Source organism: Cebus imitator, unplaced genomic scaffold, assembly GCF_001604975.1.
Source record: "Cebus imitator isolate Cc_AM_T3 unplaced genomic scaffold, Cebus_imitator-1.0 Scaffold101, whole genome shotgun sequence".
NCBI classification, from domain to species: Eukaryota; Metazoa; Chordata; class Mammalia; order Primates; family Cebidae; genus Cebus; species Cebus imitator.
The window spans coordinates 878,457-894,792 of NW_016107416.1; the positions used below are offsets into that span (position 1 = coordinate 878,457).

Consider the following 16,336-nt stretch of genomic DNA (forward strand, 5'->3'; position numbering starts at 1 on the left):
AGAGACGGGGTTTCACCATGTTGACCAGGATGGTCTCGATCTCTTGACCTCGTGATCCACCCGCCTCGGCCTCCCAAAGTGCTGGGATTACAGGCTTGAGCCACCGCGCCCGGCCGTATACACCACATTTTGTTTATCCATTTGTCCATCAGTGAACACTTGGCTTGCTTCCATCTTTAGGCTGTTGTGAAAAATGCTGCTATGAAAATGGGTATACAAATATCCCTTCAAGACCCTTCTTTCAATTCATTTGGATTTATAGTTAGAAATGGTCCTGCTGGATCATGCAGTAATTTTATTTTTAACTTTTTGATAAACTACCAGCTTTCCATAACAGCTGCTCCATTTACATTCCCACCAGCAGGTCACAAGAGTTCTGTCTATTTCTCCATATCCTCATCAACATGTATTTTCTGCTCTTTTGATAGTAGTAAGCGTGGCTTTGACTTGCATTTCCCTAGTGACTAATGATGTTGAGCATCTTTTCATGTCCTTGTTGGCCATTTGTATGTTTTCTTTGGAGAAATGTGAATTCAAGTCCTTGCCCATTTAAAAATTTTGGGTTGTCTTCTGTTGTTCCATTCTGAGAGCTCTTTATATATTCTGGATACTAGACCCTTATCAGATATATGACTTGCAGATATTTTTCTGTAGATTGCCTTTTCATTCTGTTGATTGTATCCTTTGATGTACAGACGTTTTAAATTTTGATTTTAAATTTAGTCCCATTTGTGTATTTTTACTTTTGTTGCCTGGGTTTTTGGTGTCATATCCAAGAAATGATTGCCAATTATTTGGATTTTTAAAATTATGAAGTTTATGTGCATGTCCCTTGCTTATTTTTTAATTGCACTGTTCATCTTCTTTATAACGATTTTTGAAAGCTCTCTGCATATTAAGGAAATTAGTCTTTTATCATATAAGGTGCACATACTTTTTTCCTGTTTTGTTGTCTTTTGACCTTGTGTTTGGCCTTTCCCCAGAAAAGCCGTTATGAGACCTATATCCACCTCCTGTCTGTGAAGATCAAAGTGGGCTCAGATGATCTGGAGCGGATTGAGGCCCGGCTGGCCACTCTGGAAGGGGATGACCCTTCTCTCCGGAAGACACACTCAAGCCCTGCCCTCAGCCAGGGCCACGTGACTGGCAGCAAAACCACAAAGGATGCCACTGGGCCTGATACTTAGCTGATGTGGATGTGCAGGCCCCAGAGGTGGGCAAAGGCTCCAGTGGGGCCGGTGAGCACAATTCCAGCCAGGAGCCACGCGGACCATGCTCCAGGCAGTTGATGGGCAGCCAGAGTGTGAAGAAAGCCTGTAGGCCCAGGAGATGGAGATGTCATTTGTGGCATTGACCTCCTTGCATCCGGGGGCATCTCTGGGCATCAGACCCTCTCCCCAGCCCTTGTTTCCCTCTCCACCATGGAGCCTCATTTTGTAGGCCAAATGTGTGCATGCTCTAGACATCACCTTGCTGGAGAAGCTGGAAGGGCTGTTGTCTTCCCAGGTCTTCCTCTTCTCATCAAGCTCCTCTCCTCATCTTTCTTGTCTGTGAGGGCAGATCTTGACTCCAGGTCTCAGCTGGAACCCCACCTTTTCTCCTCCTCCTTCCTCTGAGTTGACCAGCAGCAGGTCTGCAGACCACCAGCACCATCCCCTCCTTCCTCCCAGCAGCCTCCAGAACCACGCCCAGGTCTCCTGCCTCACATCACAATAATCTGGGACCCAGGCTTGTGCCCCTTCAGTGTCAAGCTGACTCTACTCACATGTGCGTCCACCTCTTTTCATCCATTGAGATCACTACTGCCTTCTTTGTATACAGACACAAATGTATATCTATAAGAATAATACATGCATAAGGAACCCCTGAAAGGTGGTTTTGGAACAGAAATCAGTTAGAGGATGCAATCAGATGAAGGAAAAGCCTATTTTGGAGCTTCCCCTGTTAGGAAGGATGGCTGCACTTGGCCCCCTGGCATTTCTGACTCTCTGGGAGGGAAGGGGTGGCAGTGCTGGAGTGCTGGCCTCCCTCTCCCTGTTTTCCCTCTTCCAGCTGACCTGTGACTTACACTGCCATTACAGTTGATGCTTTTGGAAAAAATAGAGCCTGTATGCACTGCCCCATTTGTCCCATGGATATCCTGGGGTGTGAGTGGGATGGGACCACGGCCCTGTTTATATTTGGGTCTTTATGTTGGTGTTGCCAGGTCTCTGAGCTGCAAAGGTGGCCTCTTGGACAGATCTACAGCTATAGGAATAAAAGACACTCTGCCTCGAAAATGGCCACTTGTCAACAAGGCCAAAGATGCTTGTCAGAGGAAGGTTATGGAAGCCATTAATTCTTGGTCTTGGGAAAAGGTGGAATGACAAGTTACTGATTGTTTTTCTGTTGTTATTTCTTTCATTTTTCTAGTGAATCAGAAAGGCTTAGCTAAGGATGTATCTGGGAAGAGTGGAGAAATTTGCCACTTGATGATCACGGATTAGCTAGCACCTTTAAGCCCTGCATTCCTCCAACTGACAAGTTGGTGGGGGTGATGGCACGTGCAGTACGGCCATGAAGAGCTAATCCTCTCTATTTAAATAGATGACTGTAGTTTGGCTAGCAATTTGACATCAGTGGTAACGTACCTAGTTAATAAAATAAGCCAGGCTTGCAACTAAGTATCTAACTTTACAGGCCCACTCACATTTGAGGCAAGGGGCTGTTGAGTATGTGGAGAGATGTAGTGATTTAAATTCAGATTGTTTAAGTTGGATCAGCTGAAGTGTGTTTTAGAACCAAACCATCTGGCCCCTTCGTTTCGCTCAGAGGAAGTAAATGTTCACTTAAATGAAATTGAAAACGCAATGTGGCACCACAAAAGCTCTAGGTACTTTCTCCATGCTGCCTCAAAAGTCCTTTGATTTTTGGGGTCAGTCTCACCCTTCACTTCCTGAGGGCGGGTGAGTGGAGAGCAGAACAGGGAGCTCCGGCAGCTGTGGACAGATGTGCTTCCTGAGCACGGGTTGTGCCTCCCATCGTAAAAAAATGTTTAGTTCACTTCCTTAATTGTATAATTATTTATTTGTAAATTATATACATGTACTACTGTACTAAAATATTATGTACATTATAAAACATACACAAAAATAGAAATTTAAAAAAGACAAGATGAAAATAAATCTAAATCAAAGTTCTAATATTTTTTCCTGCATTCAACTGGATCCTCATGTTTCCCCACAACTGCTGTCTCCAACATGCCCATTTTTTAGGACTGTTCAAATCCGGGACTGGTGACATGCAATAAGTGGTTTGCGCCACCTGGTGGTGCTGGGGGGTGTCCTCGGGCTCAGGGACTTCTGAGGTCTGCCCTTGATAACAGTGTCTCTTGCGCCTTCATCCTCTCATTCAATGAGGGCCAACTGTGTGCTGCACACTGGGCATGGTGATGGGGATACGGTGGGAGGCAGTTTGCTCCCTGTCTTCGTGCGGCTCACACTTTGGTGGGGACAACAGGCAGTTACCGTTACCACTTGGACCTCTGGGAAGGTCTGCAAAGAGAAGCCAAAAAATGACCTGGAAGAGAAAAGAAGGAACTGGGAAAGTGGGGACAAAACCTCTGAGTTGGGAAGCTGCCTGAACATCATCCTACATGTTCCAGTGACAGGGTGGGGGTAGGGAAGTAGTTTGACAGGACTGCGACTCTTCCTGAAAGGCCATGGGAAGGCTCCCCAAGGCAGAGATTTGAGAGGCAGAATGGGGCCTCTCTACCCACATGTGTTCCCCAGTTCTAACCATACCTGTGAAATGAATGGGTGGATGACAGGTGAAGAAAGAACTCTGTTAGGCTCTGGCCTTGCATTCTCGGCATGTGTGGCAGGTAATGTAGGATACAGAGCATATAATGAAGGTACTTGATGCTCATGCAAAGGTCGGTGAGTTCACCAAGAGGTTATTCAGAATCAACCAAGGGCCACAGAGATTGGCGAGTTCATTGGGTCACATCTGACTCTAAAATTTAGAAGGCGACAGCAACCTAGAGCCCTGGTAAAGGTAAAAGTCACATGAGGACACTAAGCTGGATCACACAAAGGTCAATGGGTGAACTCCCAAAGAGTTCATATGGAGTTCACTTGGGATCCAACAGAAGCCACCAGTCCCGTGGAAGAATAACTGGCTCTCAGAGGATTTTAAAGCCAACCACACATCCAGAGACAGCAGAGGAGGCTGGGTGAAATCAACAGAAGGGGGCTGGGAGGGGCCAATGAATTGCAGGTTTATGTGGCATTATTTTCCTTTTTAAAAATTTTTTGTTAGCAGATATTTTTCCCCAGCACCCCCACAATGAACACAAAAACTTTAGTTTGTTCTTTCCATCATCTCCCTCTAATCTAGTTTTTGTCACTCTGGCTGTGTGATACAAGGATGCAAGGCAAGGGATATTGTCATCACTACCATCAAATTAGCCATGTACTAGGAGTCTATCACATGCCAGTATCAGCACTGGGTATTTTATAATCACCACAGAAACCTTTTGGGGTAGTTATTTGCATCACCATTTCCCAGCAAGGAAACTGTGGCCTACAGCTATCACACAGCTGGGAGGCACAGAGCTGGAATTTGAACTCATGCCCTGTTGATGCCAAAGCCCTCTCAACCTGCAGCCTCTCTGTCCCTCCCACCTGTAGGTCTGTAAATACATTCTAGGGACATTCACACCTACCCACACCCTCACAAACACACACACATGAGCAAGCGATTGTGGATGCCAACCACCTCAGCTCTTTGGGTGGAAGATGTCATGGTGTCTGGCTGGAACCGAATAGTTCCCAGTGCTGGGCACTGGTTTACTAAATTAGTTGATGAGGGAAAAGTCTTTTGAACCCTGGTCCTCCATCTGCCTTCTCCATATTGAAATCATGTACTCTCCCTCAGGGCTGCGGGTTTAGACAGGCCCTGGCTCTGAGGGGGTATAAACTGGGGAAAGAGCAACACCCTGTAGGCTTATGAGCTGCAGCAGCTGTGGTCCTCCTGGCAGCTGGGGGTACCTGTTATACCACTTTGCATGTCCAGACTTTGCCTGTGACGTGCCTCAGGGTCCAAGGGTCATCCTGCCTCAGCTGTGCCAGTGCCAACCCCACAACCCACCCCTCCTCACCCACTTAGGCTGGCAACTGTTGCCTCAGTCCAGCCCATAGATCCAGGGCAGGAACTGGGCCAGAGTTCCAAGGCTGAGTTTGAAGCAGAGCAATTTGCGTCAGTCCCTTGGCCAGATTCCCCAGCAGCCAGGGGGACACCTTGTAAATATTCTTGGAAGCAAGAGGAGGGCTGGAGTCTGTCCTGGGAGCTGGGGCCATTGAGACTGGAGAGAGAGTCACTTCCTCTCAGGGACTGTCCTGGCTCCCTCCAACCTCCAGGCCAGATCATCCACCTCCACCATGGGACTTGGTGCTCTGACTTCCCTCCACATCTGGGGCTAGGCACACACAGTCAAACAGGAGTTATTTCTGATTTTATTTATAATATAAAAATGTTCAAGTGTCAACAGTCAGGTGTTCAGACATTTCAGGGCAGGATTCCCATTTGTTTCTGTTTGGGATTTTTTTTTTTTTTTTTTTTTTTTTTTTTTTTACAATTACCTTTTTGACAAATTAGCAGTGGACCCAGGTTTTGGGGGTGGGAGGGCAGGACTGGAGACGGAGTGTAAGTCATAGGTGGGTTGGGGGCTGGGAAGTAGCCTGTGAGAAGGAAATGGTGTTACTTTATTGCTAAAAAGGGAATACACTGTCGAGTGGCTCTTCTCGGTCCCAGCGTGACCATGCATCCAATCTAAAGAATCTGAAATGCAAAGGACATGCAGGTGTAAAATAGAAAAGACGACCTGTAAACGAAGGCGCTGCAGAGGACGGAGGGGCGCCCTGGAGGCTGTGGGGGACAGGAGCCGCCAACATTGGGACCCTGGCAGAGCTGCCCCTCCCTGGGCCCAGGCTTTCTGGGAGACCTTTCTCTGCCCGGCTCCCTTAACCGCTGTGAGTAGCCAGGGCTCCCCCATTCGGGTAGCTGTGTTTTTATCTTCCACTGGAAGTTACCCAGCACCAGCTCCAAGTCTAGAGTCCTGGCCCTCACGCCCCAGGGGTTCGGAACTCCAGCTCTTGCCTGGGGGCAAAGCTACTTCTGTCCTCAGTTCTTCCTCAGGGCCAAGCCCCCACCACACCCCACCCTCGCCCCCACCAGAACCCCACAGCCTCTTCTCTCCCTGTCACTCCCAGCACTCCGCAACCCAGAGACCTCTCCCGGAGCCCCAGATGAGCGTACAGCAAAAGGCACCACAAAATAGGTTTCTATTAAAGAGTCAAAAAATTGGCCCATCTCTCTTTTTTTTTTGTTGTTTCTTTTTTTTTCCGAAGCTGTAAATCAGGATGTCACATATAAATAGTTTCCCTATAAAAACGTCTTTGCCGTTAGCTAGTATTATAAGACAATTTTTGCTAAAATGAAAATAAAACATTTTGTTATACTTTTTTCCTTTTATAGAAAATAAAAATATTTTTATTTCTTTTTTCCTCCTTTCTCTCCAGTTGGCGGTCTCTCGTCTCCTTAAAGACAGTGGCGCGGGCGAGGCGGAGGGGCGCGCGGCGGGGCCCTAGAGCGGCGCCGAGTCCTGCTTGGCCCGCGGGGGCGGCCCGCGGCTGTGTCTGCTGCTGGCCCGCGTGCTGTGGCTGTCCAGGGAGTAGTAAGTCCTGCTGTCGGCCGCCGGGTACAGCGGCGGCGAGTCCGAGCGCAGCGAGTCGTGCGCCGCGCGCAGGCCCAGGAAAGGCGTGCTCTCGGCCGCCAGCGCCCCGTCCGCGTCGTCGTCCGACGCCGAGGCCGAGCCGCCGCCCGAGCCGCTGCTCAGCGACAGCGAGTCCCGCGCCTCCCGTGCGCGCTGCGCCGCCAGCCCGTTGAGGCGCGAGCGGCGCCAGCGCCGGGGCCCCGCCGACGTCCTGCGGGACGCGCCGCGCACGCGCGGCCGCGGGGGCGGCGGGGGCGCGCACTCCTGCGTGGTCTCGTACTCGTCGTCCTCCGGGATGCGAAAGGGGCTGGCGGGCAGGCTGCCCAGGCTGCCGCCGAGCGCGCAGGTCCCGCGCCGCGGCCCGGGCCCCGCTGCTGGGTAGTAGTAGCTGTCGTAGCTGCGCTGCATGTCTGCGCCGGGTCCGGGTCCCGGCCCGGGGCCGGGGGGCGCCGGGTGCCGCAGTAGCGGCTGCTGCTCCGCCAGGCGGTAGCTGATGGGCGCGGCGGGCGGCAGCGACACTGCGTGCGCCGAGTTGGGGGACGTGATCTCGAAAGTCGGCACCTGCGTGGCCAGCGAGTAGTGGAAGTCCACGGGCGAGAGGCGCGCGGGCGTGGTCAGGGCCGACACGTACCTGCGGGGAGAGGCAGAGGCATGGGCCTGGGCCAGTCCCGGGCCTGGGGTTGGGGGTGGGGTGGGGTAGGCTGGGAGGGGCGGACCCAGACCTGCAGTAACCTTGCCCCAGAACCCGCCTGCAAGAATGATGGCGGTAACCCTCAGTGGCCTTATGCGATTTCCTAAACTTCTCCGAGCCTCGGTTTCTTATTTGTTAAGCGGGCATAACCATGGTGCTCATTCCATAGCAATGTTGGGATGATTGCACAATTTATCAGTGGGATGTGGTAGCCCTGTGCCTGACCTGGTAAGTCTCCATGAATGGCTCACCGTTACATCACTGGGTCAGGCCCACACTGGGGTATAGTACAGGTTCCATCTGGTTTAATACGGCAGCTCTGTAAGACCCTTCCACAAGTCCCATTCTACACACAGGAAACTAACACTCAGAACGTTTAAATGACTTATTCAGGATTTACACAGCCAGGAAGTGGCAGAGCTGGGATGTGACTTGAGGCTAGGCAGGAACCAGGACTCATACTGCCCAATTCCAGAACCCACTAGTCCCCATTCAGATACCCCTGTGACCTGTACTCACTGCCCCACAGGGACAATTCATCCCATGCCCCAATGGCTTCAGTGAGGGAAGCAGTCCTTCTTATATTGAAGTCAAAACCTGCTTCAGGGAAGTACCAAGATCCCACTGAGGTGTCTCTGCTTGTGGCTGCAGACCCATCACCACACCACCAGCTCCTTCAGAATTTTGCCCTGGCTAATATCTCCCAGGCTGGATCCCGGGTACCTGTCCCTTTCTGTGCTCCACATCCCCTTACAAGGTAAGCCCATCAGTCTTCTGCCCCACTGTCACCACCTCAGGACAGGGGCCACCCATCTCTGCATTTCCCTTCCATACTGCACAGCTGGGCACCTCACTGCTCTCTGGAACCAGCCTGGAGTCCCCATTATGTTTTTTTCAATCGCCTGACTACTCCTTCTTCCCTCTCGCACCGACATCTAATCAGCCACCAAGTCCTACCCATTCCCTTCTCAGGAAGCACACTCTCCATCCCACCCTGGGCCCAGTTCACTGTGGTCATGCCTCCACCCCGGGGTCTCTCCTCCTTCACTCTATGCAGTTCCCAGAGCAATCTTGAAAAGTCACAGCTCTGCTGAAGGAGGTCTTCCTGTTTACCCACCCAGGGTCAGTCTGTCTGGCCAGCTTGCCTGTTCAGGCCCAACTCCTCTGCTCCCTACAGCCCACCCTGTTCCAGGTACCTCACTCATCAGCCCTGTTCTTAAATGCCTCTGTTGGAACAGCTCAAGTTGTTTCCCGTGCTTGGAATGCTTTCCTTCCCGCTCTCCTGCCTCTCCCCTTCCTACCACCCATTAAGGAGTCCCATTGCTGTGGTTACAATTGATAAATAGCTACATCTAGTGAGCATCAGCTCCATGCCAGGGATGAGGCAAAGAGCTCTGTGCACATGATCTCAGGTGGCCTTCACCTGAACCATGCATAGTAGCGATTGTTCTCCCTGTTCTATAGCTGAGGGAACAAGGTACAGAGGTGATCAGCCTGCCCCAAATCACACAGGTGATGGAGCTGGGCTTGGCAAACCTGGCTGCTTCCCAGAGCCTGCAGTCAGACTGAGTCCCTCTGCCCTGGTGTGGTGTCCTGTGTTTAGCACTTTCCATAGGCTGCTGTAAGCTTCCTTGGTTTGTTTCCATGGCCAGGAGCTCCTCAGCAGTAGGAATCTGGTGGGCTATCTCTGGATTCCCAGGCAGGCCTGCCCAGCACAGGGTCTGGCATGGAGTAGGCTGAGTTGAGAGCAGTAGAATATCTGGTCCTCTCCCCACACCCTGGTTTGGAATATTTAGTACCACTCACCTTTCCCTGCTCACCTCCTACAGACCCCACTTGGCTGAGGGCCACTCAGGGCTGAGCAAGGTGGCAGGGGTGGGGGGGGGGCTGGCTCTTGAGACTCCTGGCTTGGAGTCAGGGAAGAAGGGGCATTTTCTTATTCTTACTGCATCCACTGCTTAGGAACCCAACCAGGCCTTGAACCATGGGGTCTTGTTGCTGACACTGCCAAGGGCTGCCATCATTCGTGGCTCATGTCCATCTTGTGCTGGTGTGTCCTCAAAGACAACCTCTCCTCTCACCTCGCAGTCTACTCCATCTTAGTGTCTTTCTGTTCCTGCTGGACATGGGGCCTCTAGCATATATCCTAGTTTGTCCAGAACAGCTCCTGTTTTTTGTTTTTTTTTTAGATGGAGTCTTGCTCTGTTGCTGAGGTTGGAATGCAGTGGCGCAATCTCAGCTCATTGCAACCTCCGCCTCCCAGGTACAAGGGATTCTCTTGCCTCAGCCTCCCAAGTAGCTGTGATTACAGGTATGTGACACCACGCCCAGCTAATTTTTGTATTTTTAGTAGAGATGGGGTTTCGCCATGTTGGCCAGACTAGTCTTGAACTTCTGACCTCAGGTGATCCACCTCGGGCTCCCAAAGTGCTGGGATTACAGGTGTGAGCCACCATGCCTGGCTCCCTGTTTGTTCTTGATGTTCCAGTGTAACTATTAATAATGTCCTCTTCTCGTCTGAAAAGTGTCCTAAATTAGATGGTCACTGCCCACCAGGGTCCGCTGGCCCAGCTCTAGCCCCAATCTGTCATTAACATGCTATGGCCCTGAGCAAGCCATTTCACCTTTTCTAGGACCTTGTTTTCCCATCTCAAAAATGGAGATGAGACTCTTTGGAGTGTTTCTGAGGGGCCCTAAGGGTCAGCCTTGGGCCAGTGGTGCCAGCCCTTTGGCTAAGGTGGGGCACAAGCCAGGGGGTAGGAACTGACCTCTCGCTGTGTGGGGAGTCACGCAGGGAGTCCACGGAGTCATGGTAGGCTGGTGCAGTGGCCCTGCGCCGCTCCTCCAGGTTGTAGGCTGCTGCCCGCCTTGCCCGAGCCTCCACACACGCTGGGCTGTTGCATTTGCTGGTACCCACTGATGACAGCATGATGCCCGACTGTGAGTCAGAGGTCAGGCTCTCAGAACGTTCCAGGCTCCACGTGTGGCTCTCGTGTCTGGGAAAGCCAGATGGGGTGAGGTGAGGGGTAAAGAAGGGGCAGGGCGCCCAGCAGGTGTGGTTCCATGGACCTCCCTGGCTCTTCTTCCACTTCCAGCTCCCTTAGCTCAATGCCCTTCTCCACTATGGGGTGATGTAGAGTGTTGCAAATGCCCAACCCCAATATTGGAAGAAGGAGGGCTAGGGTCCCATGGATGAGTAAGTTGTAATGTGCAGAAACCCATTTCTTTCCTCCCTGCAACCAGCCTCCCCTAGCCTTACCTTAAACCCCCTGTGTGGGACCCTTCCACCACTGTGGTCCTTAGCTACCTATCTCAGAAGCCCAGCCCCAGGGGGCAGTATGTGAGGACCCTATTTCCTGGTGCTCCCAGGGAAGAAGGGAGCCAGCCATGTTATTTTTGAGCTGTCTGGGCCTTTGTGCTGTGTGGATCAGCCTTCACAGTTCTGGAGAGGAGGTTAAGGTGTGCTGTGATTCCTGTGGCAAGCTCAGGAGAGGGTATCGAGTAGCTCTGGATGTTGGAGTAAGTGGGCACTTTGTGCCAGATGAAGTATGTGAGTCTCCAGGTTTCCATGGGCTTTGGTGGTGCCTACCTGTGGCTGGAGGTGGGCGTGGCTGTGGAGCAGTGGTGAGAAGGTGAACAGGAGTGGCTCCCTGAGAAGGTGGTCTCAGTTTCTCTCCTGATGACATGGTCTGTGGCTGGCGCATTCTTGGAGATATACTGGAACGGACAGAGTTGGGTGAGAGTTAGTGACCATGGCCTAAATCAACTTTTCTTGTTGGGGACAGGGATGTGATGAGCACTGACTGAGCTCCTGGTTGGGGAGACCCACTGGGTAAGAGTGACTTGATGCTGGGGCAGTGACAGCTCCAGCAAATCAACCCCTACCCCTTCCTGATGAAAGTGAGCAAAGCAAGGCCAGCCATCCTGGTGAGGCAGTGCCTAGCAGGAAAGGCTGGCCATGGGATAGGCTGGCTGCTGCCCTGGCCCATCCTTGCAGGGGGCATGGGAAGGCTGGCTGTCCACTGGGGTCTCAGAAGGGGGCCCAGGAAAGCCACTCACATCTGCCATCTGGATCTCCTCTGGGTCCAGCCGTGGGTGGCTGGGCCCATTGGCCAAGCTCCGGTTTTGGTGGGCCGGGCACATGTTCTGCCGGAGGTGGTTGTGCATCTGCTTCCTCTGTTTTCTGCACAAGGGAAGGGAAGGTGAGCCTGGCATTCCCCCAACTCGCCAATGATGAACTTCCCTAGCTGCCTCTCTAGGGAAACAGCTTTTCCCCCGTGTCCAGGGCTGCTGCTCTTCCCTGTGCTCAAGCTGCCCCTATACCATCACCACCACCCTGAATCCAGCAGGGAGTGTCGTGGCAGTGAGCTTTGGCTCGCTCAGAGAGTAGAACTTCATGGCTTTCTAGTTATGCAACCCTGGGCAAGTTACTTAAGCTCTCCACGTTTCACTTTCTTCATCTATAAAACAGGGTGATCACTTATCCATTCCAAAGACTATTGATGACTAAAAGTATATGAAATATTCAAGGCTGGGTGCAGTGGCTCACGCCTATAATCCCAGCACTTTTAGGGGCCTAGAAAGGCAGATCATCTGAGGTCAGGAGTTTGAGACCAGCCTGACCAACATGTAGAAACCCTGTCTCTACTTAAAATGCAAAATTAGCCCGTCGTGGTGGTACATGCCTGTAATCCCAGCTACTCAGGAGGCTGAGGCAGGAGAATTGCTTGAACCTGGGAGGCAGGGGTTGCGGTGAGCTGAGATTGCGCCATTGCACTCCAGCCTGGATGACAGAACAAGAGTCTATCTGTGTGTGTGTGTGTGTGTGTGTGTGTGTGCGCGCGTGCGCGCGCACGCATGTGCTGACTCCCTCTCTCCCTTATTTATTCATCTGGTATTTATTGAGGTGTCACCATGTGCCAGACACTGTTTTGGAGCAGAGAAGATAGATAGATAGATAGGGTATCTGCCCTCCTGAAGCCTGTAGGCCAGTAGAGGAAGCAGATGGTAAATATGTAAGCAAAGAAATGAACTAGACACTTTGAGTAAAGTGTCATGAAGAAAGTACACAGGGTGCTGTGATTAGCTGTGGGACTACTTTAGATTGGCACATATTAAATGCTCAGTTTATTTGATAATAAATCTAATCATGTCACTCCCCTGTTTAGGACCCTTCATTGTGAAGCCATGGAGATGGAGAGTGGAAGGATAGTTAGCAGAGGCTGGGAAGGGAAGTGGGCGGTTGGGAGGGAGGTGGGGATGGTTCATGGGTTCAAAAAGTGGTTACAAAGAATAAAAGAGACCTCCTATTCGATAGCATAATGGGGTGACTATAGTCAATAATAATTTAGTTGTACATTTAAAAGAGTGTAATTGGATTGCTTGTAACACAAAGGTCCATGAGGACCCATCAGTTTGCTCAAGGTCACAAAGGATAAATACTTGGGGGGGTGACTAGCCCACTTTACATGATATGATTATTTTGCCTTGCATGCCTGTATCAAAATATCTCATGTAGCTCATAAATATATACACCAACTATGTACCTGCAAAAATGAAAATGAAGCCCCTTTATTGGGCCTTAGTGTCCTGTTTCTCTCCCAGCCCTGTGTCTCGCTGCCCACCTGGCACCCCAGCTAGCTCCTCCGTGGTGAGTTTGTTTCTGATCCTCCACCGTGCCCCGCCCTCTCTGGCCCCCTGGCCTTGCGCAGCTAGGCCATTCACCTGGAATACTTTCTCTCCTCTTCACCTGCTAACTCTTGTTCACCTCTCAGGCCCTGGCCTAAATGCTGCTTCCTCAGGGAAACTCTTTCTGCTCCCCAGCCAAGGTTAGGTGCCTCTAAAAGGTGTCCTGTGACACCGGACCACTTGCTTAGAGCACTGGCCATACGTCTGAGGCAGGGCCTGGTGTCCAGCAGGCACCAAATGAGTGTCTGTTGAAGAAATGAGTAAATGCAGTGGGGGCAGGACAGGCGTCTTGCTTTTTCTGTGATTCTTGGACTCAATTTTGCCTCTTGGACCTAGTCTCCTCTGGGCTCACTGGGCCCCAACTCCCTCCTCACCCTCCTCCAGACTTTCTGGTCCTGGATTCATTCAAGACAAGGCCAGCAGGACCTCAGATGCCACAGATGGGGCAGCATGAGTCCATACCAGGGGCTCAGTCCCTGGAATGGTGGCTCCGTCCAGTCTAGATTCTTGCTCTACAAATATGAACAGTTGTTACAAACCTGTCATCTTTCTGCCCATCAGAAGATCATAGGGCCTTGGATGCCGAGCTAGGGAGTCTGGCTTTTTCCAACAAAGACTATAGATGTGCCTTGTTGGCTAAACCTAGACTCCCTAGCTCGGCATCCAAGGTCCTATGGTGCCATCTGGGTCCCAGCTATCTTTTTAGACTCATGCTCCCTTTTTCCTGTCCCTGGCCCTTTGCTCCAGCTAGTCTGGGCTGCTCATGCTCCAGGAATACAGCTGACCCTCATCTATGCTGTCATTTAGCTTGGACTGCCCGGCTCCCTCTCTGTCCACTTATTCTGCTTGTCCCAGGGTTTTGCCCCTACCTCTCTTCTGCCCAGAGGAGCCTGGCCCCGCCTTTTCTATCCTCTTGTCTCACTGCTCCCAAGGTAGGATCAGGCAGTGCTCTGAGGCATCTGTCTTTCCCTGGGAATACAGCTGCCCTCTTTGCGCTCCTCCCCAACATGGCCCAGTGACTGCTCACTTGACAGGGCACCTGCTCCAGGAGCCTGTGGGGTCAGCTGCACGCTTCTGCTCAGGTCATCACAGTGTCCTTTGAGGTACATACCAGGATCATTCCCATGAGGACCCATCAGTTTGCTCAAGGTCACATGGGAAATAGCAGAGCTGGATTTGAACCCAGATTTGTCTTCTTCCAAAGCCTGTGCTCATGACTATTCTTTGTCAGTGCCCTGGGGCCTTCCCCATCCTCTGCCTCTACTTCTTGGCTCAGACCTTTGGCCCCACACCCATCTAGCTACAGAGGCCCCCAAAGGGGCAGTTGGGGCCTAGGAGGGTGTGGAGGGCTCCAGTGGGGTGGAGGAGGAGAACCTCCTTCATAAACAGTCTTGGAGGCCCATCCCTTGGCTTGACCTGTCCCCAGGCCAAGTGCCTGTCACTCACTTGGTCTTGCAGTAGGCCACAACACAGACGATGCCCACGACCAGCAGAGCCACGCAGATGCCCGTGATGGTTAGGACCCTCTTCTGGTACAGCTCCTCGGCTTCTGCAGAGGCAGGGTGGATGTGAGGGATGGAGTAGGAGGCAGCCCCATGGGGATAGTGGTGCAGAGACCCCCTTTCCCCGAAAGCCACAGGCTCTCCCCAGCTCAGGTCCTGTCCAGCTCCTTTCCATCCCTTCTCTCCCCAGCCAGTTCCTTCCCTCCTGCACGCTCTGTTTTGCTTTCCACTCCCCTGCAGTTCCCACCTACCCATGGATCTGGTCACATACAACTCTGCCTGAGTTCTCCTCCCCAAGCCCCATGCCTGCCCAGAGCACATGAGTGGCAAATGCAGGAGAATGGGAAGGGATGGAGTGAAGGCGAAGCTCCCAAGGCCGTAGAGCAGGGGAGGACAGCCCAGTCTGGCCGGCTCCCCTGCCCTGTTCCACCATGGCCTAGTAGCTGCAAAGAACCTTGGTGTGCCAGGAGGAGTTATTCTTCATGGCAGTGATCATGTGGCCCCTGGGCCAAGCCTGGCTCAGCCACCTCAGCTTCCCTAAGAAAGTGCAAAGTGGCTTGTTGCAGGCTGGTGACAGCACATTGGACTCAGAGGCTGGACAGAGGGGGTGCCAGACCAGGAGGAGGGACAGACCAGCCAAGCCCATGGAAGGGGTGTGGGAGGAAGGCCTTTGTTAACCCCTGTAGCCTGGTCAGGGTGTGGCCCTGGGCCACGCCAGGCCTCCTGTGTCTGCTTGTGAGAAGCCTGCTGGTGGCACCATAGACGCCTGGTATCTAGGGAAGTGCTGGTACACAAGGAACAGCCCCTGCCCTTGCTGAGAAGCTGAACTAGGCTGGGCCTCAAAGCCCTCCCAAAGGCCAACTGTCCTCTCTGTCCTCTGCTGCTGCTGAGGCAGCCCTTCTAAAACACAGAAAGTCAGGAGGAAGAAAAAGTAAAAGGTGACAGCGCTAGCTATAGCCAAGGCTGCAGCCCAGAGACCCCACCCCTGCCCACCATACCTGCTGGCTGGCCCCTCCACACTGTGACCTCCTCCCAGCTCAGGGGGAAGTGAAGACTGGACCTCAATGCCTTAGCAGAGCCCTGGGAAATGTCCCTAACCTCTTGTGCTTGCAGCATACCCTTTGGCAAAGGGGTACACACCAGTAAACACCCAGGGCCACAAATCCTCCAGACACACACAGATTTCTAACTATGCCTATTTGATTCACAGACAGACCCCTTCACACACACCTGCACACACACCAGCACATGCACACACACACAGTTAACCACACACTCCAGCAACAGGTGCACACACACGCCCACGCCCGCTGACACAGTCGGGCTGAGTTGTAAACAACCAGACACAACACCTCCACCCTAGGTCCCATCTCTTGGCTCTGTGCTCACAGCCCTGGCTCTAGCTCTCATGTCCCATTCACGTGCCTCATCCAGTCCAGTCAAGCATGTGTCTCCGTCACTCCTCTGAGACCACTCTGGTCACAGGCACCAACCACCTCCAGGCTGCCAAGTCCTGAGGTCACTTGCTTCCTTCCCAGCTGACTCTCTCCTTCTGGGGCCTCCTCCCCCTGGGCTTTGGGATGGTTCTTCTCTCCCTCCTACTTCATTGGCTGATCTGTCTCTGTCTTAACTGTGCTTTCTTCTTTTCTACTGGCCAGGAAGGTAGAAGGGCCTGGGTCTCAGGCTTCTTTCTTTTTTTTT

The 16,336-nt window shown here is 52.2% G+C and overlaps 2 protein-coding genes across 6 annotated transcripts in view; one reads left to right on the forward strand and one right to left on the reverse strand.

Annotated features, from left to right (window-relative positions):
* Positions 1 to 3,182, forward strand: part of PSD2 (pleckstrin and Sec7 domain containing 2) — a 46,572-nt gene extending 43,390 nt beyond the window's left edge. For all 3 annotated transcript variants that reach the window (XM_017536746.2, XM_037741411.1, XM_037741410.1), the window contains exon 15: positions 984 to 3,182. In XM_017536746.2, the coding sequence (XP_017392235.1) occupies positions 984 to 1,187 (204 nt within the window). In that variant the 3' untranslated portion in view covers positions 1,188 to 3,182. The remainder of the gene's footprint in view (positions 1 to 983) is intronic.
* A 2,293-nt stretch (positions 3,183 to 5,475) lies between these two features.
* NRG2 (neuregulin 2) overlaps positions 5,476 to 16,336 on the reverse strand; it is a 187,295-nt gene continuing 176,434 nt past the window's right edge. For all 3 annotated transcript variants that reach the window (XM_037741409.1, XM_017536744.2, XM_017536745.2), the window contains 5 exons: positions 14,580 to 14,682; positions 11,505 to 11,628; positions 11,035 to 11,162; positions 10,214 to 10,441; positions 5,476 to 7,385 (listed from right to left, as the gene is read on the reverse strand). In XM_037741409.1, coding sequence (XP_037597337.1) covers positions 6,626 to 7,385; positions 10,214 to 10,441; positions 11,035 to 11,162; positions 11,505 to 11,628; positions 14,580 to 14,682 — 1,343 coding nt within the window. In that variant the 3' untranslated portion in view covers positions 5,476 to 6,625. The remainder of the gene's footprint in view (positions 7,386 to 10,213; positions 10,442 to 11,034; positions 11,163 to 11,504; positions 11,629 to 14,579; positions 14,683 to 16,336) is intronic.